Source organism: Macaca nemestrina, chromosome 1 (genome assembly GCF_043159975.1).
Source record: "Macaca nemestrina isolate mMacNem1 chromosome 1, mMacNem.hap1, whole genome shotgun sequence".
Lineage (NCBI taxonomy): Eukaryota > Metazoa > Chordata > Mammalia > Primates > Cercopithecidae > Macaca > Macaca nemestrina.
Genome location: NC_092125.1, coordinates 179793606 through 179820280, shown reverse-complemented (window position 1 = coordinate 179820280; position 26675 = coordinate 179793606). Strand labels below are relative to the sequence as shown.

The 26675-nt window shown below is 40.9% G+C and overlaps 1 protein-coding gene and 1 non-coding gene across 3 annotated transcripts in view; one reads left to right on the top strand and one right to left on the bottom strand.

Moving 5' to 3' along the window:
• Positions 1 to 26675, bottom strand: part of LOC105495087 (NDC1 transmembrane nucleoporin) — a 67390-nt gene that overhangs the window by 22532 nt on the left and 18183 nt on the right. For both annotated transcript variants that reach the window (XM_011764270.3, XM_011764271.3), the window contains exons 6-15: positions 25065 to 25173; positions 20883 to 20934; positions 18848 to 18983; positions 17621 to 17713; positions 15455 to 15536; positions 12521 to 12676; positions 8433 to 8678; positions 8222 to 8337; positions 4751 to 4801; positions 604 to 667 (exon numbers count right to left, since the gene is read on the bottom strand). In XM_011764270.3, coding sequence (XP_011762572.2) covers positions 604 to 667; positions 4751 to 4801; positions 8222 to 8337; positions 8433 to 8678; positions 12521 to 12676; positions 15455 to 15536; positions 17621 to 17713; positions 18848 to 18983; positions 20883 to 20934; positions 25065 to 25173 — 1105 coding nt within the window. The remainder of the gene's footprint in view (positions 1 to 603; positions 668 to 4750; positions 4802 to 8221; positions 8338 to 8432; positions 8679 to 12520; positions 12677 to 15454; positions 15537 to 17620; positions 17714 to 18847; positions 18984 to 20882; positions 20935 to 25064; positions 25174 to 26675) is intronic.
• On the top strand, positions 21464 to 21567 carry LOC112429096 (U6 spliceosomal RNA). The gene has a single exon (XR_003021223.1). It is a non-coding gene; the product is annotated as a U6 spliceosomal RNA (small nuclear RNA).

Genomic DNA, 26675 nt, shown 5'->3' with positions numbered 1-26675 from the left:
CCTGCCTCAGCCTCCCGAGTAGCTGGGACTACAGGCGCCCGCCACCTTGCCCGGCTAGTTTTTTGTATTTTTTAGTAGAGACGGGGGTTTCACCGTGTTAGCCAGGATGGTCTCGATCTGACCTCGTGATCCACCCGTCTCAGCCTCCCAAAGTGCTGGGATTACAGGCTTCAGCCACTGCGCCTGGCCCAAAAAATTTTTTTAAAACAAAAATTAACAGGGTGTGGTGGTGTGCAACCGTGGCCCCAGCTACTCAGGAGGCTGAGGTGGATTGCTTGAGCCCAGGAGGTCGAGGATACAGTGAGCCGTGTTCATACCACTACACTTGAGCCTGGACCAGAGCAAAACCCTGTCTCAAAAAAAAAAAAAAAAGAACCCAGGCTCAGTTTCTCTGCTTACATACAAGAAAAAATTGTGCCCAAATCGAAGTACGCCTAAATATATTTTTCAAAATGATCTAAATAAAACAAAGATATAAAAACGAATCTGTACATTCAAAGACTGAGATCAAGGACCAGAACTGACCTTTCATCTTTCATGGATGATACTTCAATATTTAACTGACAGTTAAAATCACAGTTACAGTTCACAGCCAATGCTTACCTTCTAATGCCCAAATATGCATTTGGGCATCTGAAAAAACAGCCTGAATGGAGGCCTCTGGGTGCTACAAATAAAAACAAAAACATTTAAGTGAGTTCCCCTGAAAACTCCATGGTTTCCTTTAATTAAATATGTAGACTATAAAATAAAAAATTCACAGCTGCCTCTCAATAATTAAAATTTAAAATAAATTATTTTATATTTAACTTGGTGATTACTCATTTAATACAACAAAGCATTCTACCATCAACTCATTGTGTGGCTCTTGCCAAGTCTCTAAATCTCTGTGCCTCAGTTTCTAATTTAAAGTTACATATACTCAAACCACCTCGGAGGATTAGTACAAAGATCACTTAAGTGAATGGTTACAGAAACTCTTTTTAAAAAATTTGGCTGGGGCCGGGCACAGTGGCTCAGGCCTGTAATCCCAGAACTTTGGGAGGCCAAGGCAGGTGGATCACGAGGTCAGGAGTTTGAGACCAGCCTGGCCAACACAGTGAAACCCCCGTCTCTACTAAAAATACAAAAAATTAGCTGGGCATGATGGCAGGCGCCAGTAATCCCACCTACTCAGGAGGCTGAGGCAGGAGAATCGCTTGAACCCGGGAGGTGGTGGCTGCAGTGAGCTGAGATTGTGCCATTGCACTCTAGCCTGGGCAACAAGAGTGAAATTCCATCTCAAAAAAAAAAAAAGAAAAAGAAAAAGAAAAAAACTTAGCTGGGTGCAGTGGCTCATGCCTGTAATCCTAGCACTTTGGAAGGCCAAGGTGGGTAGATCATTTGAGGTCAGGAGTTTGAGACCAGCCTGGCCAACATGCTGAAACCCCATCTCTACTAAAAATACAAAAATTAGCTGGGTTTGCTGGCATGCGTCTGTAGTCCCAGCTATTTGGGAGGCTGAGGCAGAAGAATTGCTCGAATCCAGATGGTTGAGATTGCAGCGAGCCAAGATCACACCCGTGCATTCCAGCCTGGGATGGCCGGACGTGGTGGCTCATGCATGTAATCACAGCATTTTGGGAAGCCGAGGTGGGTGGATCACCTGAGTCAGGAGTTCGAGACCAGCCTGGCCAACACGGTGAAACCCTGTCTCTACTAAAAATACAAAAATTAGCTGGGCGTGGTGGCACATGCCTGTAGTCCCAGCTACTTGGGAGGCTGAGGCAAGAGAATCGCTTGAATCTGGGAAGCGGCAGTTGTAGTGAGCTGAGATCATGCCATTGCACTCCAGCCTAGGCGACAAGAGCGAAACTCCATCTCAAAAAAAAAAAATAAATAAATAAATAAAAAATAAAAATAAAAAAATTGGTCAGGCGCAGTGGCTCACGTCAGTAATCCCAGCACTTTGGGAGGCCAAGGAGGGCCAATAACCTGAGGTCAGGAGTTTGAGACCAGCCTGGCCAACGTGGTAAAACTCCATCTCTACTAAAAATACAAAAAATTAGCCCACGTGGTGGCGCATGCCTGTAGTCCCAGATACTTGGGAGGCTGCAGTGGGAGAACTGCTTGAATCCAGGAGGCAAAGGTTGTAGTGAGTCAAGATCGCGCTACTGCACTCCAGCCTGGGCGACAGAACAAGACTTCACCTCAAAAAAAAAATAAAATAAAAAAATAAAGACAACAACAAAACTGCCTACTTGTTATCGCTCTTAAATTGTCTACCTTCAACCCCACTCAAAGAAAAACCACCTAACCTTCGTTTAAAAAATGTTTTTATTTGTACAAATTATGGAGTACATGTGAAATTTCGTTACATATATATAATGCTTGACGATCAAGTCACGGCATTTTGGGTATCCATCACCTGAGTATAATACGTTTTTGTGAACTGTAATCATCCTACTCTGGTATCAAACACTGGATTTATTCCTTCTATCTATCTGTGTATTTATACCTTTTAACCTACTTCTCTCCACCCTCCTCCTACCCTCTCTACCCATCCTTCCCAGTCTCTGTTATCTTTCCATTCTACTCCCATGTCATCAAATTTTTTAGCTTCCATATGTAAGAACATGCAATATTTATCTTTCTGTGCCTGACTTATTTCACTTAAGATTATGATGTCCAGCCAGGCGCAGTGGTTCACACCTTTAATCCCAGCACTTCGGGAGGCCGAGGCAGGAGGATCATGATGGCAGAAGATCGAGACCATCCTGGCTAACATGGTGAAACCCCATCTCTACTAAAAATACAAAAAATTAGCCAGGGGTGGTGGCGGACGCCTGTAGTCCCAGCTACTTGGGAGGCTGAGGCAGGAGAATGGAGTGAACTCAGGAGGCGGAGCTTGCAGTGAGCCAAGATCGTGCCACTGCACTCCAGCCTGGGCGACACAGCAAGACTCCATCTCAAAAAAAAAAAAAAAAAAAGAAGATTATGATGTCCAATTCTATCCATGTTGCTGCAAATGACATGATTTCACGCTGCCTAACCTTCTTTAACATACCACCATGGAATAGGGTGGAACAATTTGTCCATTTTAACAAATGCTGTCTTTGGTTATTTACCCAATGAAGCCTATTAAGTACCACATAACAAGCCTATTAAGTTACATTTTTTAACATCAAATAGCAGCACTGTCTATAATTTATCATATAATAGATCCACTTGCAAAACTGTGATCAAAATTAGCCTTTCCCTTTCAAGAAAACAGGAGATCTTGGTCACCATGTGGTCTGCCACTTACTGTCTCTGTGCCTTAGGCTAGCTACCTGACTCCTCTGAGCCCACCATCACACCTGGCTACTTTTCATCTGTAAAATGAATACATATCTTTTTTTTTTTTTGAGACGAAGCCTTGCTCTGTTGCCCGGGCTGGAGTGCAGTGGCCGCATCTCAGCTCACTGCAAGCTCCGCCTCCCAGGTTTACGCCATTCTCCTGCCTCAGCCTCCCGTGTAGCTGGGACTATAGGCGCCCGCCACCTTGCCCAGCAAGTTTTTTGTATTTTTTATTGGAGACGGGGTTTCACCGTGTTAGCCAGGATGGTCTCGATCTCCTGACCTCGCGATCCGCCCATCTCGGCCTCCCAAAGTGCTGGGATTACAGGCTTGAGCCACTGCGCCCGGCATGAATACATATCTCACAGGAATGCTGTTAGAATTAAATGAGGGAACTGAAGCGAAAACAGAGTATGGCACACATAAGACACTCACGGTGAGTTATTTTCCCCTTCTTTTAAAATCAAGCACTGAAGTAAAACTTCAGACAAACTCTCTTCCTTTTGGTGGAAGACAAGACACCTTCCTCTAATGGGTAGCCCAGAGTGGATTATTTTTTGGTAAAGGTTAATGGCTAGTTGGGTGGATCGTCCCTTCCACCATAGTGGAAAAGCAGTTTCAAGCCCCTGAAATGACTGTGTTATGTGTTATCTATACTCTATCAGGGTTGCTTAGACCTCTTTTTCCACCAGAGTATGACTCCCAAATAATAAATATAACAGATGCCAATATAAACTTTCACTTGAAGGTATTAATGGAGTAAGTGTGACATTAGATAATACTGCAATATCTGCAGAAAGAGAGGCTAGATTTTAAAAACTAAAAAAAAAAATTCTTTCTCCTACATAAGGGCAAAGGTTTTGCACATCAAACGATTAAAGACACAATAGCCACAGCCAGCAAAAACAGGAATGAATCTTTAGCTTCTACAACTAAGATTTTCTCTCCTGTGGCAGCTGGAACAGCGGATACACAAGTTGGGGAGTCATTTCATGTGTGGTCTGAATTATAACTTTTTATTCATCATAAATTTAACACCTGTGATATCATCATCTCTCTTTTGAACACCAAACTGGTCACAAAGATGCTTGTAGGACATGAGTCAAGAAGCACCAGAGAGTCACACAAATTTGTTCACTTTGTGAAGATCCAGACAGCAGGAAGGGGTCCATGTTGCCTATCAACACAAAGCTGCCAGCAGCCAAGAGACTGGAGAGGCAACTAGACAGTCAAGCTTCGGAAGCCACTGAAGTGAGATGTGTGTCTAGGGCAACTATTGTTAAAACGGAGGTTCAGTGAAGCACTATGCAAAGCTGCCTGGCTTGATAGGATTAAGCTATAAAATATTTACAAGTCAGATCCTATCTGCTACTTTATTTCATATTTCATTTCCTCCCTCCCCATTCCCAACGCTATAACCACATATTCTTACCTTACTGAAAAAATACATTATCAGCACCCGTTTTGACAAGAAATTCTTAACCTGAGTTGGAAAAAAGGAAGAATTAACACATTTACCTTTTAAATTCTATTCTAATATAACACATTTCCTAGTTCTTCCAGACACTAACTTAAATAAAAAAATGAAACACTTCACATCTTGTGGGCAAAGAATACTTAGATACGCCATGTAACTAAATACCTTTGTACTATAAATTAGATAACCAAGATGAGCCAACTAACCTAAACTGTATTCCCATGTATACACATTTAACCCCCAAATTAAAGGCCTGACATTTAAAAAAAAAAAAAAAAAATTCTAAGTGATTTTGGTGAAATTTTTTTCTTTTTTTTTATTTCAGAAACAGGGTCTCGCTTTGTCACCCAGGCTGGAGTGCAGTTATATGATCACAGCTTACTGCCACCTCAAATTCCTGGGCTCAACAGATTGTCCCACCTCAGCCTCCTGGGTAGCTGGGACTACAGGCATACCACCATGCCTAGTTAATTTTTAAATGTTTTTGTACAGACAGGGTCTCACCATCTTGCCCAGGCTGGTCTCAAACTCCTGGGCTCAAGCAGTCCTCTCACCTCAGCCTCCCAAAGTGCTAGGATTACAGACTGGAGATATTTTTCAAGGCCATATTATTTCTCAATTCTCTATAACTGTCCTGCCCTTTAACCTCTTAATACCCCAAAAAAGAGAATCTTTCTCTCACAGGGAAAAAAAAATCTTGTTTTTTGAGACAGGGTCTCACTCTATCACCCAGGCTGGAGTGCAGTGGCATATTCATAGCTCACTGCAACCTCTGCTTTCTGGGCTCAGGTGATTCTCCTACCTTAGCCTCCCAAGTAGTTAGGACTACAGGAATGCACCACCACGCCCAGCTAATTTTTGTAGTTTTAGTAGAGATGGAGTTTTGCCATGTTGCCCATGCTGGTCTCAAATTCCCGGGCTCAAGCAATGCTCCCACTTTGGCATCGCAAAGTGCTGAGATTACAGGAAAAAAAATATCTTAAGACACAAAGTAGTTTTCTACTAGTTGACAATCCCGGGGGAAAAAATGTTCTTAATATCAGCTAAAAGCTAACCGAACTAACTTAAAAGTGAATCTGCTCCTACCATACTCTCACCCAAAGCTGCATGACTAGTCAGAAGGCTGCAGTAAGCAGCACATGTCTGGTTGGGTAAAAGTGACATGGCAGTACTAATGGCATATAAAGCCATATGGGATCCTGAAGTTTATAAAATGCCTTTAACCATTAATTCCCTATTAATAAAGTCATTCCATCAGCAAACATGTTATAATTTCTCCCGACTGGGCATGGTGGCTCGCCCCTGTAATTCCAACACTTTATGAGGCTCGGGCAGGATGACTGCTTGAGGCCAAGAGTTTGAGATCAGCCTGGGCAACATAGCAAGACTGTGTCTCTACAAAAAACAAAAATTTAAAAAATTAGCCAGGCATGGTGGCATGCACCTGTAGTCCCAGCTACTCAGGAGGCTGAGGTGGGAAGATCACTTGAGCCCGGGAGTTCAAGGCTGCAGTGTAGCCATGACCATACCACTGCACTCCAGCCTGAGCAACAGACAGACCAAGAACCCATCTCAAAATTTTTAAAAAGTTCCTTGACCCCTCAATTCCTCACAGCTATTGCCCCATTTTTCTGCTCCACTTACAACAAACTCCTTGAAAAATGTGGCTTTTCTTGTGGTCTCCAATTCATCTACCAATCTCTCCTGAACTCATGCATTTTGGCTTTTGTCCGCACTACTCCAGCCAACAGCTCTTGTCAAGGACTCAGTGACCTCCACATTTCTAGCTCAACAGTTAATTCTTAGCTCCCGCCCAGGCTACCCATCAGCAGCATCTGATACTTCCACCTCCTCCTCCTTGAAACTCTTTCTTTCCTTGGTTTTCTACCCACCTCAGAGGCTGCTCCTCAGTCTCCTCAGTCTCCATGCTATTCTTCATCTCCCAGACCTTTAGTCATTGGAGGGCCCCTTTCTTCGATATCTCTTTTCTTCTGTATTTCATTCAAGAGTTTGCATCGAGTCTCATGGCTTTGAATACTATCTATACTCTAAAAGCTTCCAAAGTTACATTTCTAGTCCACAACTTTCCCCTACACTACTGCTATATGCCTAATTTCTTACTCGGTATTTTCACCTGGTTGTCTCATAGGTATCTCAAAATTGGCATCTCCAAAATCAAACTCCTGATTTCCCTCCCCTCACCTCTATCAAATTTCCTTCTCCAGAAACATCAGTAAATTCCAACTCAATAAATTGCAACTATATTATTCCAGATCTTCAGGCCAAAATCTTTAACAGTTAACACTATTTCTAGTATACACCACAACCAAACCATAAGCTAATCCTATTCCATCTACTTTAAAATACATACCTAGACCTTGACCACATCTTACAGCCCCCACCACAACCACTCTGCTCACAGATACCACCATCTCCCACTAGATTACTGCAACAGCCTTAACTGGGCTTCCACACCTACCTTGCAAGAGTTTAGTGCCAACACAGCCCCTAGAGTAGCACTTTCAAAATGTAAGTTACATCATATCATTCTTGTGGGCAAGACCACACAGTGGCTTTCCATCCCACTCAGAGATGAAGCCAGTCTTTACTACAGCCGATGGACCCAGTGAGCCCTGGGTGTCTGTTACATTTCTGATCTTATCACCCACTTACCACTCTCCTCTCACTTACTCTGCTCCAGCCACACTGGTATCCACATTGTTCTTCACACAAGCCAAGTCCATTCCCATCTCAGATCTATTGGGCTGCTCCCTGCTCTCCCTTCAGGTCTCTGATCAATCATTGCCTTATCAGTGAGACTTCCCCTTATCACTCCACATAAAATGATACCCACTCCCCTAGGAACTCTCTGTCTTCCTTGCTCTATTTTTCTAGATAAGACTTAAGACATTTCAAATGTCTTCCTTCTTATGCATATTTTCCATATCTTGAATATGACCTATTGAGATGCATCTTACAGTCAATAATAGCATGTCATGGTTTAAGGTATCATTTTTTTCTTAATAGTACATAAGTCTTACAATTAATGATATTTTATATTTCAGAGAAACAGAATATAATACATTTGCTTACTCACTGATTTCCCCTCACTCGAATGTAAATATTACGTGGGCAAGGACTCTGTTTTGTTTGCTTTTTTCCCAGTGCCTAAAAGCATACCTTGGATATATAAAGAACTCAAATATTTCTTACATGAAATAATTCACAGATTATCAGGTTAAGCCATATGAAATTACAATGTGTATAGCTCAAACCAGTCAAATATTGGCTGTTTCATTTGAGTCAACTTAATACATGAAGCATCAAGAGAAAAACCCTTATTATTCCTGATGACTTACTCATGTGAGATCCCTAACGTTCTCAATTTTACATGCAAATATACATCCTATAACCATATCATCCTACCTGTTCACGTTTATTCTGAATCCATGAATAAATCACACTGGGCTGTCTCGTTGTCTTACCCTCAGCACTAATAGAGGTAGATGGAGAAGGATTAGAAAATTCAGTCATTTGCTGATCTATTTTTAAAAAAGAAAAGGCAAGATAAGAACTTAGGCTGTCTGATACTCTGCAACTATGACATTTAAAATCTTAGAAAATATATAATTCTCACCAGAAGCTGATGTCCATAATCTTGGCCCCCTTCTTATTAGCTGAGGACTTTGTGGTGACCCATAGCAAGTGTTTACATCAAAAATTCCAGCCATCCGATTCATTACACTAGAGCCAAATGGGGTCCCAAGGGGACTCACAACATCAGGTGTAGACAATTTTGAAGAAAACAGTGATGTTTTAACTAATGGTGGCACTGAAGGCCGAAGCATCTGGCTAGATTTTGGTGTCTGAAAAGTAGTTTCTTCTGTAAAAGAACAGATCCAGTGCTGAAGAGGCAATCTGATCCAGGCGGGCTAGAAGCAATGCTTTCAAATTTTACACATACCAAATTTTTGTTTAATGCATTTACCCAAAGCTCAGTAGATTGTTTCCATTTAGGATTACAGTCTCAAGATTCAGATTTTACTACTGCAATTCAAGCTCCACTCAAAGAGCTTTATACATCTTCTTCTGTCAGACTGATATAGTCTCTCTTGTTTTTTTTTCCCCCTCCATGAATATCTTCATCTTCAAGGTCAGTTTATCTAACTTTAAGCAATTTTGAATGAACTCATCAATTCACATTTTATTTCTAATTGGCAACTTTAATTACTGCATTAGAATCCATCCAGTTTTACTGCATTACTATTTTAAGTATTACTTGACTGAACAAACAAATCTATATTGTGAACATATACAGGAAAAAAATATTAACCTTACCCCATTTTCTCCAAAGTTTTTTCCTTTCCTTTCCTTTTTCTTTTTCTTTTCTTTTATTTGAGTCAGGATCTTGCTCTGTAGCCCAGACGCAGTGCAGTGGTGTAATCTCGGCTCACTGCAGCCTCAAATTCCAGGGCTCCAGCGATCCTCCCACCTCAGCTTCCTGAGTAGCTAGGACTACAGGCACACGCTGCCATGCCTGGCTAATTTTTTAACTTTTTGTAGAGACAGTTTCGCCATGTTTCCCAGGTTGGTCTTGAACTCCTAGGCTCAAGGAATCCTCCTGCACTAGCCTCCCAAAATGCTAGAATTACAGGCATGAGCCACCACACCTGGCCTGAAAGTTCTTTCAAGTTAACAAAAGTCACACCAAAGGCTAATTTGCCCAGAATATCTATAAATCTGATCTGTAAACAACTTTTTCAAAAGTCATCTTATGATTCTCCAATTTAGTAATAGAGTCTGTTATACAAAAACAAAGGAACTTTTCTTGCCACTCCAGCACAAACCACAAAAACAAATACACTGCATTAGGATTCCGATTCCATCTTCTTTTTTTTTTTTTTTTTTTTTTTGGAGATGGAGTCTCACTCTATGGCCAGGCTGGAGTGCTGTGGGTGGCATAATCTTGGCTCACTGCAACTTCCGACTCCCTGGTTCAAGTGAATCTCCTGCCTCAGCCTCCCAAGTAGCTGGGAATACAGGCACGCACAACCATGTCCAGCTAATTTTTGTATTTTTTAGTAGAGACGGGGTCTCACCATGTTGGCCAGGATGGTTTTGACCTCCTGACCTCATGATCTGCCCGCCTCAGCCTCCCAAAGTGCTGAGATTACAGATGTGAGCCACCTTGCCCAGCTGGATTCCATCTTAATAAAACCACCATAAGAAATATAAGAAATTAAACATCCCAAATACCAAATTTTCGTTATACGACTTTTCTCTTTTTTTTATTTTTCTTAAGAAGGAGTCTCATTCTGTTGCCCAGGCTGGAGTGCAGTGGCATGATCTCGGCTCACTGCAACCTACACCTCCCGGGTTCAAGTGATTCTCCTGCCTCAGCCTCCTGAGTTGCTGGGACTATAAGTGTGCAACACCACAGCCAGCTAATTTTTATATTTTTAGTAGAGACGGTGTTTCGCCATATTGGCCAGGTTGGTCTCAAACTCCTGACCTCAAGTGATCTGCCTGCTTCGGCCTCCCGAAGTGCTGGCTGGAATTAACAGGCGTAAGCCACCACAACTGGCCCATTATATGACTTTTTAGAAGTTAATGGAAATTAGAAATCTTTGAAAAATCAATTTAAAAATAAGACTGGGGCCGGGCGCGGTGGCTCAAGCCTGTAATCCCAGCACTTTGGGAGGCCGAGATGGGCGGATCACGAGGTCAGGAGATCGAGACCATCCTGGCTAACATGGTGAAACCCCATCTCTATTAAAAAAAAATACAAAAAAACTAGCTGGGCGAGGTGGTGGTTGCCTGTAGTCCCAGCTACTCGGGAGGCTGAGGCAGGAGAATGGCGTAAACCCGGGAGGCGGAGCTTGCAGTGAGCTGAGATCCGGCCACTGCACTCCAGCCTGGATGACAGAGTGAGACTCCGTCTCAAAAAAAAAAAAAAAAAATTAAGACTGGAGTTTTTAAGAGTTTTACAATTATTCCTCAAAATATGGCTGAGTGATGGTATATGACAAAAACTTACAATAATGAATGCTCCATATTTGGTCAGACTCATGATCTACCCAACTCAGAATTACAATGATCTTTCTAACATGCTAATTTGATGGAACTAGCCTATTCAAAGTTCTCCAATGGCTCCATATCCCTATGGAATAAAATCTAAATTTTTTTTTGTTGCAAACAAGGCTTCCTTTCATCATCAAACATCATCTTACCCAATCGGACTCCTTTTGGACAGATTTCCTTTTGGCAGTTATATTGCATCATTATTTGTGTGCCTTCCACTAAAAGGTCAGATCCAAGAGTGTTTTTCATCTGTGATTCCCTGGCTTCCAGCACACTGCTTGGTATGCAGTAGGAATTCATTAAGTATTTGTTGAATAGAGGAATGCTGATCTGAAAGTTGATTAACATCTGAAACACTCTCAAACCTTTCAAAATCTGACATGTGTGAATTTATTTAAATCATTTTTCATATGTAATCTATTTGTTTTGGGGCTATGACCCCACCAGAGTAATGACTTTGAAACTCGATGAGTTTGCTTTGATCCATATAGTGATTTTTAAGTATCAAGATTAGTTGCCAATGTTTAAAAACTAAAAGACTTCACCTCAAAATTTTGAGATTTCAGCCTTCTCTTTTTCAAAAAGACCTGAAGTTCACAAATGGGATCCAAAGTCCCATACGGGAACAATGAAGCAGGGCTAACCAACAGCTTCCCCCTTCAGATGAAGCCCGTCCTTGCAGGTTCACCACTGACCTCACCCAGCCAGTTTCATCCATTTTCACTAAATGCCTGGCTCCAAAACACGTGAAACATTAAGTCCTTTTATCAGTCTTACATTCACAGGTATCTTCTACTTAAGGGATCTGGTGAACAAGACAGGTTCCTCCACCTCTACTTCCTCTCAGCTTTTGTCTTTTAAATGGAGGGGGTACTAACATTATGCCCCACTCCCCAATCACCCAATCGTCTCAGCTGCTCTTCTCTGGGACAGCAACTTTTTGTCTCTGGGCTACTGCAACCAGAACAACATCGAATATTATCTGCGAAAATTCACTTGGCTTTGTACTAAAGTAAGCTGAAGTCTCCTATTTAATAGCCATCATTTTGGTAGTGTTTTTAATGCTAACACCACACTGAACTTAATTTGTTTGAAATTTACCAACGAAAAACTGCACATACTTAGAGTGTACAACATGATGTCTTGGGCTTAATTTTTTCAATCTGCAATGATACCCAGGTCTTTTTTTTGGTTCAATATGAGATGCCATGTTGGATCAATTTTCCCTAAAAATATACACCTCACACTCATATATGTATCCTTAGATTAACTACGGTCATCTCTCCCTTTTCTTTTTGAGACAGAGTCTCGCTGTGTCGCCAGGCTGGAGTGCAGTGATGCAATCTCAGCTCACTGCAAACTCCGCCTCCCCAGTTCAACCGATTCTCCTGCCTCAGCCTCCTGAGTAGCTGGGACTAAAGGCACATGCCACCACGCCCAGCTAATTTTTGTATTTTTAGTAGAGACGGGGTTTCACCATGTTGGCCAGGATGGTCTCAATCTCTTGACCTTGTGATCCGCCCACCTCGGCCTCCCAAAGTTCTGGGATTATAGGCATGAGCCACCGCACCCAGTCTACTACGGACATCTTTCTTAGGAAATAAAATGTAAATGTTTTCCCCTCTTAGTAGTACTAGGGATTACCTGGAGAATTTAATTTCTTAGGTTCCACTGGGTAAGATGAAGACACTCTCCCATTCGTAGCTGCAGCTTCTTGATAGAGAACCAGTTTCTGAGTCATACCATTTAAAAGATTCAAACACTCCCTTGAAATGGCTGTCCAATTGTGGGGATGTCCACCTAGGAGGTCCAAACACCAGCTTTTAAAATGTAAATAATCTTATATTCTCCTCTTGAAGTGGGGGAAAAGGTCAGTAAGAAATTCTACTTTACGCTTTGCATCAGGACCCACTTTTCTTAGTGAAGCTACTGTTTATACTCATGACATCTAATACACAGCAGGAGTTCAATGAATATTTGGATGAATTAAGTTTCCCAAAAGTCTACAAGCAAAAACTTGCTATTTTACTATTTTACCACATACATACCAAAAAAAAAGAAAAAGAAAAAAAACCTCTCAAATTGGTCGCTAAAATAAAGCCAAACACTAGATCACAGGTTGAGTGAGAAAGACCAGGGTTACCTCACTAGCAGTATTAAACAGACTGCTATGACTGTGAACAATGAACTAAGACAATGAACACTAGGATGTCCAATGAGATGCACCTCCATGGTCCCCAGTGACCTCTAAACTGTTGTGTCTGACCCCTGGGCTTCCTTACATTTTCATGTATATAATAGCCCCTATTTGCTGTTACATCTGTGAGAATGACTCATTAATAATGATCACACTTCACACTCAGAGAGCTTACAGATCTATTATCTTATTATTTAACTTAAACTACTGCGTCCTATTCCTTTAAAAATTCCCTTATTTCTCATAGGAGATCTTTGTCTCCTAGAGTTATTATATAAAAATCAAGCAAGGTTCATTATGCATAAATAGCAGAGAAGTCCACTGAAAACTGGCTTCCCTATCCTATGTGCCAAATGATCATTCCCTCTTCACTTGGATCTCTCCTTAAATACTCTCTGCACTGCACAACTCAGAAGGAATACCACTTCACCTACAAACACACACGCATAATACTCTATCACTAGGCCTCAGGATATTTTGTACTACTGTAATTTGGGTACACTAGGAACTGTGTAACCATCCAATTAAATTTTTGTTTGTTTGTTTTTGTGATGGAGTCTTGCTCTGTCGCCCAGGCTGGAGTGCAGTGGTGGGATCTCAGCTCACTGCAACCTCTGCCTCTAGAGTTCAAGCAATTCTCCTGCCTCAGCCTCCCGAGTAGCTGGGATTATAGGTGTGCAACACCAAGCCCAGCTAATTTTTGTATTTTTAATACAGACAGGGTTTCACCATGTTGAAACTCCTGACCTCAGATGATGCTCCTGCCTCAGCCTCTCAAAGTGCTGGGATTACAGATGTGAGCCGCACCCAGCCAATTAAATTTTACTATGTGCTAGAATGCACACTCTCTGGCAGAGCAAATGCCACCCTTTTACAGTTTACCTGAATCTCTGGTAAAAAACATTTAGAGTATAGAATTCCTAGGTTAACTCAAATCTGATAGAAAAGCATTGTTATAGCTAATTTTCCACAGTATCAGTTCTGGGTTTCTCATGCTACTAAAAGGAGAGTGGTTCCAGTCAATTATATTTTTATATAACTGGATTTTATTTCCATGTAACATTTAACTATAGGTTTATTATCCGGTGTTTTATCTGGTAATTCGCAAGCTTGGCAAAATAATGAAGAAATCATTAAAAAGAAGATGGAAAGCTGGATGGGTGTACTGGCTCACACCTGTAATTCTAACACTTTGGGAGGCCAAGGCAGGAGAATTGCTTGACCCCAGGAGTTCAAGGTCAGCCTGGGAAACACGGCAAGACCGTGTTTCAACAAAACTTTAAAAAAAATTAGCGAGGTGTGGTGGTGCACACCTGGTGTGCACCTATAATACCAGCTACTTGAAAAGCTGAGGTGAGAAGATATGAGCCCAGGAGTTTGAGGTTATAGTGAGCTGTGATCATGACACTGTACTCCAGTCTGGTGATATAATGAGACTCTGTCTCTTAAAAAAACAAAAGAAAAGTTACCCAGGTTCTGTTTCCCACCGGTGCCTGGGACTGGACTGTTTTCCCTCCAGGAACAACAGAGAACTGGCAAAGTCACAGTCTTGAACAGCATGGCAAGAACAGTGGATAAGTGTTTCAGAGTTGCTGAGAGCATCCTTGAGCCACTATCAAATCTAGTTTCTTCCTAATTTTTTTTAAAGGGAGGCAGAGTAGCATAGCAGAAGGAGGAGTCCCTGTACATGGAGCCAAATGACAGGACTCTTACTCCAATTCTGACATTAACTTTATTTAAGCCAATCTCTGAGACTTAAATCTCCCATCTAGAGATTAGACCACCTAATTTTTAAGATCCTTCATAGCATTAAAAGTTCTAGAATTCTTTTTTGGGGTGGAGAGGGGGACAGGGTCTCACTTTGTCACCCAGGCTAGAGTGCAGTGGCGCAATCTTGGCTTACTGCAGCCTCAACCTCCTGGGCTCAAGCAATCCTCCCAGCTCAGCTCCCCAAGTAGCTGGGACTACAGGCACATGCTACCACGCTGGGCTAATTTTTTGTATTTTTTGTAGAGAAAGGGTCTCACCATGTTGCCCAGGCTGTTCTCAATTTCCTAAGCTCAAGTAATCCACCTACCTTGGCCTCCCAAAGTGCTAGGATTACAGAGGTGAGCCACCACGCCCAGCCAAACTTTCAGAATTCTTAAACTGTATTTTTCTGCCCTAAAATTGTCAATGTACTGCATAATTTCTTCAGGTTAAGGAAATGAAGGAGCTGAAGGAAATAAACGCTTAAGTTGTGTAAGATTTAATTCAATACTTCATTTAATGGACTCACCGACGTCTGATATTTTATTAAATACATCATTCTCACCAAAAACTTGAAGTGAATTACTTTCTACACACATATGCCTAATCAGGTCTATTACTTTTAGCAATACCTGGTTGGCTGAGGCTAAAAACTTCTTGTCTTCGTGAAGGAGAATATTGAGAAAGCAACATCAGGTCCTGCAAGGCTAAATACTAAAAGGGGGAAAAAACATATATTATTTAATTTTTTTAACCTCTATATAAAATCTAATTGGGTTCATCATTATATATCCAAGAGGAAATTAATTAAACTTTTTCATGAAAAAAAAAAAATCTCAGAACCATAACCTTCCTTTCTAGACTTTCAGAACTTTCCTGCCTCTACCCTCCCTACCTACAAGTTCCAGCTACAAGGAACTACAGAATTCTCTGTGCTCTTTCCTATCTCTGTGGTAGGAAACTGAAACATCACTTCCTCCTGGAACTTTCCCTGGTTTCCCTCACACAAACATACACTCACATAGCTTTCGACCATGGCACTAACATCATGTATCGTAATTGAATGTTTATTGTCTCATCTGATTCCACCCACTAAACTGTGCGGCCCACAAAAAATGGAAAATCTTGCTACCACATCCAAAGGCAGTGCCTAGCACGTGACACATATTAATTTTTTTTTCTTTTTTTTCTTTTTTTTGAGACAAAGTCTTACACTGTTGCCCAGGCTGGAGTGCAGTGGCGTGATCTCGGCTCACTGCAAGCTCCACCTTCTGGGTTCAAACGATTCTCCTGCCTCAGCCTCCCAAGTGGCTGGGACAACAGGCACGTACCAGCACACCCAACTGATTTTTATATTTTTAGTAGAGATGGGGTTTCACCACGTTGGCCAGGCTGCTCTCGAACTCCTGACCTCAAGTGATCCACCTGTCTTGGCCTCCCAAAGTGCTGGGATTACAGGCATGAGACACCACGCCCACCTGCCCTATCACTTTTTTTTTCTTTACTGAAAATTTTCATCTTTTCCCAGGCAAATCTCTTTACTCACCCTTCAAGACACCATCCCTCTCTGAAGTTTTCTTTTATTGGTCCCAAGCAGAGTAAGAGGTCCCAATGTACTTGCCACAGTACATTTTAATTATTTTGGGTGTCTGTATTTTCCACTAGGCTGTGCTATGTCTTATTCATCATTCTACCACAAACAACTAGCAGAGACTGATGTACCATCAAATAAATATTTGGTAAATAACCAAATGAGTAACTAATACTTTTAAGTTTCTCTAACAAATTAGTTATAATTAGTATTTAAGAGTAATTCAATTCATTTCCTTATTTGTTTATACATTTTTTTAGAGTGTGATCAAAACTGGGTTCTAACTACTTTCTTTTAGCATTTCTGTTTGTTTGTTTAGAGATGAGGTCTCACTCTGTCACCCAGGCTAAAATGCAGTAGCAGGATCACAGCTCACTGCAGTCTCCAACTCTTAAGCTCAAGGAATGCACCTGCCTCCACCTCTCAAGTAGCTGGGACCACAGGCATGTACCACCATGCCATTCAACTAATTTTTTAATTTTTGTTGAGATGAGGTCTCCCTATGTTTTCCAAGCTGGTCTTGAACTCCTGGGCTCGAGTGATCCTCTCACCTCAGCCTCCCAAGTGCTGAACACCACACTCGGCCTCTTTTAGCTCTTTCTAAAGGACCTTTTAACAGGATCACACATATTGTAGATCTAGCTTAAAATTTCAACTTGCAAATTCAATCGAAACCATTTATGCTTACTTAGATTGATTTGTAAAATTACTGCAATTTCTTTAAATTCTTGATTGTAATTAGTTTTAGGATCATTACCAGCAATTCATACTTAAGGAGAGTTCACCGAATATCTATACATTACTAAGCACCATCTTTGATCACAAAAGCCAACTAAGACTACAAGAGTGAAAGTTTTGATCCAGTGATCAAAAAATCAATAATGTTTTGTTATGCTATCATAAACTGTTTGTGAGAAGTTAATGTAGATGACTGCACATCACTGTATTTTATGCTTGGAAATATTCTGCTTCTGAATATAGAATTAACTAGCTTACACACATAGACTGTACTGTGCACCTGCATTTTAGTCACTTGGAATGAAAATTGAAAAAACAGACAGCATTAGCAAGTAGGTGATTTTTATTATACCAGTACGAGAATATTATAGGCCCTCAAAAAATACAACTACTTAAATATGCTAAATATTAAGTTTATTGAATAAAGTTAGAGATAACTGTGTGAAGATATGAAACACAGTTTTGGTACCTTTATGATGGGGGGAGGATTGCTATTTAACACTTTCGGAAGGCACTCATCTGACCCTTCTGCAAATGGTGGTTGAACAGGAAACACATGAGCCTATCAAATATAATTAAAAACCAAAAATGATTATTTTCATGATCATCTTACATTCAATAAGCATGCACAAATTAAAATTTCTTATAAAAATAGCACAACCAAACTGACATATTTTGTGCTCCTTGCAAAGACAGGTTAAAGTTACATAAACCCAAACACACCATTTTTTTTTAATGTTACTTTCCCAACTTTACTAGACTCTGGTTCTGAATAACAAAAACCAATTTCACAAACAAGGATTCTCTGAAGCCACTGAAGAATACAAACCTACACAGATGGTAAAATAAAACAGAAACACTGATTTTCTAAGACAAACACTTGGATGACAAAAACGATGTAATTCTCAATCACTTAAAAAGATTTCTGTGGGAATTATCCAGAAGCTCACCTCAATTTCCAAAATCATTTCTTTAATATAAATGTTAAAACTTCCCTTCAGAAAACAAATATCTTGGCTGGGTGTGGTGGCTCACGCCTCTAATCCCAGCACTTTAAGAGGCTGAGGGCAGATCACTTTGAGGTCAGGAGTTCGGGACCAGCCTGGCCAACATGGTAAAACCCTGTCTCTACTAAAATTCAAAAAAAATTAGCCAGGCATGGTGGCACACGCCTGTAGTCCCAGCTACTCGGGAAGCTGAGGTGGGAGAATCACTTGAACCCGGGAGGCAGACATTGCAGTGAGCCAAGATCAGGCCACTGCCCTCCAGCCTGGGTGACAGAGTGAGATGCTATCGCAAAAAAAAAAAACAAAAAACTTACTGCCGCATATTTAAATATTTTAATAGTAGCTGTGCCAATGACATGGAAAATTAATTTAAAATTCAAATCCATTTAGTATGTACTCAGTAGAGAAATGGAAGCCCCCAGAAGACAACTAGGATATCAATAAAGCATAGTGGCAGTCCATTCAGTTTAATTTCCAAAAATTAAGTGAATATCCACACTGTTCCTCTGAAAAAAAAATACCACATAAATGGTGGTTACAAATGATATGGCCCCAATAGTCTCAGAAGAGAGACCAAAAATCAACTTAGGGAAATCGTTTTGGGCGTGCTGATCAGTGTGCTCTGCTAAAAATCAACTGTGCACTCCAAAACACAGAAGTATTAACAAAAAGTATTTTTAAAAACATACCTCTGTGGCATAGATTTTGAAGAGTATCCATGAGATATACCAAGTCATCAGGAGAAAGACACCACACAGCCAGACATGGTAGAGTAGTGAGAGATTTAAGAGGCCACTCACTGTGTCAAGTGGCCTATGAACCTGCCTGTGAACGCAGAAATTACTATTAATCCTCTAGGAAAAATGCAATCTAAATATTAACACACTGAAGTGTCCACACTGAGACACAAATATTATTTCTAAATAACAATGTTGACAGACAGACTCCTCTCCTTTGGTACCCTTGTAGAGCTCTTTCCCTAATACTTTCTATAAGGTACATGAGGGAGCTTTAAGGAAAGCACAGACCTAAATCGGGACTACAGTTTCTCGTGTTAAAAATCTTCAATGACTTTTACTACGAAGGAAGAACGAGCTAAGCTTATAAGCCTTACTATGAGCAGCTGGATAAAAGATTATTATTGTTGCTTTGTAGTCTAATACCGCAAAACCATTAAACATGACTAGTACCTCTCCTGGACCAGATTTCAGCTTTATCCTTATGCCCTATAAACCACAGATTTGCAGTCATTAAAAGCACATGCTCCTAAACAATGTTAAAGCAATTTAAGATACTCTGTTAGAATGCTAAGTAAAGCTAATGCTGCCATCTTTCCAAAACTTTGACTAGATCAATTGGCAAAGTTATTATAATCCTACAACCAGCACTGTGAAAACCAGGATTGGAACCTGACTCTGCCATTTCTAAGTGTTGTGATTAGGTAAATCACTCCACCCATCCCATTCTCGGTTTCCTCATCCATATAACAGTGGCATAATCTCTTCATTCTTCCTCTTAATCCTATCACAATTTTTAAAACAGCTTACATTAGGAGTGCCCAATACAGTGCTTGACATTCACTGGGGGAGTCAACCAATGATGAAGTTATTTTTAACTTCTAAGTAAACATTTATTGAGGCCCTGACATAAATGAAGGACAGAATATCAGGCACTCAGCCATACCCACAAAACGTTTTTTGAGTGCAAAGAAGAAAAAAAATTGTTAAATTTCTATCAAATGCCATTATTACTTTTCTCTTTCCATTTCACCTAGTTTAAAATCTGGACTAAAACAATAAATGACTCATGCATTTGGTTTCATGCCTAGCAATTAAGCAGAAGACAAAACTGAATTTTGCCTAGAAACTTTGAAAAGTGAGAAACCATAATATCTCTTAAATACCATGCATGTCAATATTCCCACTCCCTAAAACTGCTATTAGTGAATTTCATATATGAAACAAAAACCCTTACAATGGAATACACAATAAGAACACCAAGAGAAACTGACTTTTATTCAGCAAATACAACAGATTAAACCTTTATGTGCAAAGTGCATAGAGGATAACCAGAACAATATACACCATTGCTGTCACTCGACTGCCACTTGTGACCTTCAACTAATCACCTGACCTTGCTCAATTTTGGTTTCCTCACAGGCTAAATTAGAACAATGCCACAGCATTGGTATATATCATGAGACACCAGAGAACGAATGATTGTTGGGGAGAAAAAGCAGAGGACTGGACCATGCAACTCGAGAAATCCACTTTTGTATAGTATAAAAGCTGCATCTAAGAACAATTATAATTGCTTACTTCTGCAGACAACTGGGTGAGTGGAGACAGAGGAGGAGACTTTTTCATTTTATACCCTATTATTACTATTATTTTCTTTTTGAGACAGGGTCTCGCTCTATTGCCTAGGCTGGAGTGCAGTGGCACAATTATAGCTCACTGCATCCTTGAACTCCTGGGCTCAAGCGACCCTCCTGCCTCAACCTCCCAAGTATCTGGGACTACAGGCATGTACCACCATGTCCTGCTAATTTTACCCTTTTATACACCTTTGGAATTTTAAACCATATAAACTATATGTATTCAAAAATGAATACAATTTTTTAAAAAATGTTAAAGGCAAAATCTAAACAAAATATCTGGAAAATAGCTAACATCTAAGAGAATGGAAACAGAGTTAAAATTAGACTTTTTATGTATCACTTACTCATCTATGTGAAGGTTCATAGCAGTGCTAATCCAAGCTTTGGGAATATAGCCTGAGGGGAAAAAATACCAAGCTATGAACATAAAAAGTTATAAAACAAGTTTTAGTCAAGCTTTAGAATATAAGGTCAATGACATGGCCACATAAACACCAAGACCTCAGTCAAAATGTTAGACTGATTAGGAATTGACAGTAGGAAAGACAGTACTTACTAACACAGGCAGTCTTTGCTTTGTACAGTTCTGATATACACACATTTCAGTTACCACGGTTTAGTTAAAAAATACCAGTCACCCAAAAATATAGTTCAAACTCTAGTTACTGTGGTAGATTAACTATAAGTGACTGCATATAGCACTTTTAACTTTTCAGTATGCAAATCAGTATGTAGATAACAGATGCGCACTATAATCTGTGACCCAATCCCATCAGTTCTCTCAAGGTCTGTTGCTGATTGGTCACTTGGATCTGTTATTCAGTACGGACACGGACAGCAAAGCATGTAGTTGTGTCGCCTCCTTGTTTCCCATAATAAATCCAAATGATACTTTTAAAAAATGAATAGCTAAAACAGGAAAGTAGTGCTTGCTTCAGTAGCACATATACTAAAATCAGAATGATAGAGAGATTAGCATAACCCCCGCACAAGGATGACATGCAAATTCATGAAGCCTTCCACTAAAAAAAAAAATGGTTTTAATAAAAAAAAAGAAACTGGTAAAAAAAAAAAATCAAAGTGCAACAAAGAAATGAAAAGTGATAATGCTGAAGACGAAATTTGAATTGAACATAAATGAAGTTATAAGAGAAAAAGCAAATCATGGAAATGATCATAGTCACTAAATTAGCCCAAATATACAACTCTAGAGGAACAACCAGGCTGACTGTATGTAGTAGGTTAATACATTACAATGAGGCTGGGCATGATGGCTCATGCCTATAATCCCAGTACTCTGGGAGGCCAAAGTGGGAGGATCACTTGAGGCCAAGAGTTCAAGACTAGCCTGGGCAACACAGCAAGACCCCATCTCTAAAAGAAAAGAGCCGCTACCAATCATCATGGCAGATGGGTGGCAGGACTAGATTGCAGCTCCACACAGGGCAGCTTACAGAAGCTCGTGTTGTGATTTTTAGCTCCAGATCGACTGCAAGAACAAACCAGCAATCCCAAGAGGACCAACCCACAGACCCTCTGAAGGAAGCGGACTGCTCCTGAGGAACCAGGAAACACCCCAAATACTGTGAGTGCCCCAACTGTGGAAGTAGAAAAGGAAGACCCTCCTCTCCTGAACACACAACCCCACTGGAGAAGCTGAAGGTCTGTTTGCGGGAGAAGTTTCTGACCTTACCTGGAGTTGAACCAATTTAGAGAGTCAAGAGAAATACAGGGGTAGAGGAAGCAGCAGAAAGGCCCTGGGAGCTCGCTGCGTTCCCTAGCAGGCCATTCCTGCCTGGCACCACAGGGTTTCATCGGACGGGTGACCAGAGGAGCAGGGGGTAAAACTCCACAGGGGGAAGGAAATCTCCAGCTGAACTCTGTAACAATTTGAACGGGGCAAGAAGCCTCCTGGCCAGAACCTGGGGAAGGGGGCAAATCTAATGTGCAGACTCCACAGGTGGGCAAGAACCAAGCTCTTTTCTCTCCCAGCTGGGAGGCGGGTAGCCCAGGGCAAGTTTTCAAGCCCATCTCACCCTCCATCTGGAAACAGACTCAGGGCTGTTGTGGGAGTGAGACTGGCCCTTTGGTTTGCATGGGACCTGGGTGAGGCCTGTGACTGCCAGCTTTCCCCCACTTCCCTGACAGTCTGCATGACTTGGCAGAGGCAGCCATAATCCTCCTAGGTACACAACTCCAGTGACCTGGGAATCCTACCCCCATCCCCCACAGCAGCTGCAGCAAAACCTGACCAAGGAGTGTTTGAGCCCACCCCCACCTGATGGTCCTTCCCTACCGGAATACAAAGGACATATAATCTCAGGAGTTCTAGGGCCCCACCCACTGCCAGTCCCTCTCCATACTACTACAGCTGAGGTTTTCTGGAAAGCGCCACCACCTGGCAGGAGGCCCAACCAGCACAAAAGTAGAGCATTAAACCACCAAAGCTAAGAACCCTCATGGAGTCTGCTGCACCCCCTCACCACCTTCACTGGAACAGGTGCTGGTATCCATGGCTGAGAGACCCAGAAACAGTTCACATCACAGGACGCTGTACAGACAACCCCCAGTATCAGCCCAGGGACTGGTAGACTCACTGGGTGGCTAGACCCAGAAGAGAAACAACAATCACTGCAGTTCGGCTCATAGGAAGCCACATCCATAGGAAAAAGAGGAGAGTACTGCATCAAAGGAACACCTCGTGGGACAAAAGAATATGAACAACAGCCTTCAGCCCTAGACCTTCCCTCTGACAGAGCCTACCCAAATGAGAAGGAACCAGAAAACCAACCCTGGTAATATGACAAAACAAGGCTCTTCTACACCCCCAAAAAATCACTAGTTCACCTGTAATGGGTCCAAACCAAGAAGAAATTCCTGACTTAACCTGAAAAAGAATTTAGGAGGTTAGTTATTAGGCTAATCAGGGAGGGACTAGAGAAAGGTGAAGCCCATTGCAAGGAAAGCCAAAAAATGATACAAGAAGTGAAGGGAGAAATATTCATAGAAATAGATAGCTTAAAGAAAAAACAATCAAAAATTCAGGAAACTTTGGACACACTTTTAGAAATGTGAAATGCTCTGGAAAGTCTCAGCAATAGAACTGAACAAGTAGAAAGAAATTCAGAGCTTAAAGACAAGATCATCAAATTAACCCAATCCAACAAAGACAAAGAAAAAAAGAATAGGAAAATATGGACAAGGTCTCTAAGAAGTCTGGGATTATGTTAAGCGACCAAACTTAAGGATAATCGGTGTTCCTGAGGAAGAAGAGAATTCTAAAACCTTGGAAAACATTATTTGGGGGAATAATCAAAGAAAATTTCCCTGGCCTTGCTAGACCTAGACATCCAAATACAAGAAGCACAAAGAACACCTGAAAAGTCGGATTTTGTTTAAATTATTACGTGTTGCTAACAAGATTAATGTTTTCACCTTGCACTATTCGTGATACTAAATAATAAACTGCATTTTTGTGCTTAACAGTCATGTTAATAAATGCCACAAGTTTCCTTTACCAACAAAATATTTACATCATATTAGTATTGAGTTACGAGTTATAAAAAGGAGTATGTCATTTCTAGACAAAGTAATGACCAAATGATGCACAGTATTTTTTCTTTTTTAAAAAAAGAATGCATTTGTTTTTAATTGTGGTAAAAAACCTATAACATAAAATTTACCATCTTAGGCCGGGCGTGGTGGCTCAAGACTGTAATCCTAGCACTTTGGGAGGCAGAAGTGGGCGGATCACCTGAGGTCAAGAGTTTAAGACCAGCCTGACAACAGGGTGAAATACCGTCTCTACTAAAAATACAAAAAATAGCCGGGTGTGGTGGTGCACGCCTGGTAGTGGTCCCAGCTACCTGGGAGGCTGAGGCAGGAGAATTGCTTGAACCCAAGAGGTGGAGGTTGCAGTGAGCCAAGATCGTGCCATTACACTCTAGCCTGGGTGACAGTGCAAAAATAAATAAATAAATAAACCAAACAAATTTACCATCTTAGCCATCTTTAAGTGTTCAGTACAGTAAACTATAAGCACATTTTTGTGCAACAGATCTCTAGAACCTTTCATTTTGCAAAACTGAAACTCTGTACGCACTGAACAACTCCACCGCTTGCCAACTCTCTAGCCCAACAACCACCATTCTGTTTTCTAAGAGTTTGACTATTTTAGATACCTCATATAAGTGGAATAATACAGTATTTGTCTTTTTGTGACTGGCTTATTTCACTTAGCATAATGTCCTCAAGGTTTATTCACGCTGTAGTACATAACAAGATTTCCTTCTTTTTAAAGCCTAAGCAATATTTCATTATAGGTATATGTCACATTTTCTTTAACTATATTTTCCTAAATACATACGACTAAATACATTCTCTTTGACAATTTAAACAATGAATCAGCTGGGCTAATCACATACCTATAAATGTAGAAAACACACAAACACAAGAATGACTTTGTAACTGACATTTTCTGGGTTATGAGATAATATATCACTGTATCAAAAAACAGAAATTCTTACCAAGAAAATAATATAAAATGCAGAAATTTCTAACCAGGAACAGTGATTCCACACAACTGTGTTTAACTAGTAAAAGCAGAGATCTCCTAAAACGCAAGAACTTGTATTGCTGTGGGGGAAAAAAAAACCAGAATCAAATGACACATTCAAATCAAATGATACACTCAACATCATCTTAAAGCAAGCACTTAACTGTAACAGTCAGTCTACATAAAAAACATAATTACTGTACAAGAAGACAAAGGGTATTGCAGAAGCAAAAACATCAACTATTTCAGATGTTAAAAAATTTAATATTTATATTATTCAATATCTCACTGATATAAAATGAGAAATAAGAAAATTAACCGTATCAATCCATACTTGGTACTAAACACTATGGAGATGAAGAAAGTACAAGAAACACAGTAACAACAGCAGTTAACATTTTTTTGTTGCTTACCATGTACCAGGTACTGTCCTAAGCACTTTACATATTTGAATTCATTTAAACCTCATAAGAACCCTATGAGGGAGTTTTTACTACTACTCTCATCTTAGAGATGAAGAAAACAAGGTACAGAGAGATTAAATAACAACCAATGTTATCAGCCAGCAAAAGGAAAATCTGAGCTATCAATCCAGGCAGGCTAGCCTCAGAGCCTCCAATCTTAAAAATAATGCATACTGCCTTTGCACTAAATTTTTTAAAATGCTATTTGCAGAAAAATGGGAGGCAGTGAAGAAGACACTAGCCTAGGAATAAAGAATTGTGAGTTATAGTGCTCCCTCTTTCTGTACAACCCTCAGTAAGTCATGCCTCCTCTCTAATTATGTGAAAGATAAGAAAGTTGAACCAGCTAAATAGTTCCTTAGTGGGAACCTGAAAATTCTAATGATCTAAGACAGGGGTGCCTTATCTTTGGGCTTCTTGGGCTTCAATGAAAGAAGAAGAATTGTCTTGGGCGACACATAAAATACACTAACGATAGCTGATGAGCTTAAAAAAAAAAAAAAGAAAGAAAGAAAGAAAAAAGAGCCGGGCACGGTGGCTCAAGCCTGTAATCCCAGCACTTTGGGAGGCCGAGACAGGCGGATCGCAAGGTCAGGAGATCGAGACCATCCTGGCTAACATGGTGAAACCCCGTCTCTACTAAAAAATACAAAAAAATAGCCGGGCGAGGTGGCGGGCGCCTGTAGTCCCAGCTACTCAGGAGGCTGAGGCAGGAGAATGGCGTAAACCCAGGAGGCGGAGCTTGCAGTGAGCTGAGATCCGGCCACTGCACTCCAGCCTGGGCGACAGAGCGAGACTCCGTCTCAAAAAAAAAAAAAAAAAAAAGAAAGAAAAAGAAAGGGTCGGGTGCAGTGGCTCATACCCGTAATCCTAGCACTTTGGGAGGCTGAGGCAGGCGTGTCACTTGAGGTCAGGGGTTCGTAACCAACATGGTGAAACCCGGTCTCTACTACAAATACAAAAATTAGCCAGGCGTGGTGGCACATTCCTGTAATCCAAGCTACTCGGGAGGCTGAGGCAGGAGAATCGCTTGAACCCAGGAGGCGGAGGTTGCAGTGAACCAAGACTGTGCCACTGCACTCCAGCCTGGGCAACGGTGAGACTCTGTCTCAAAAAAA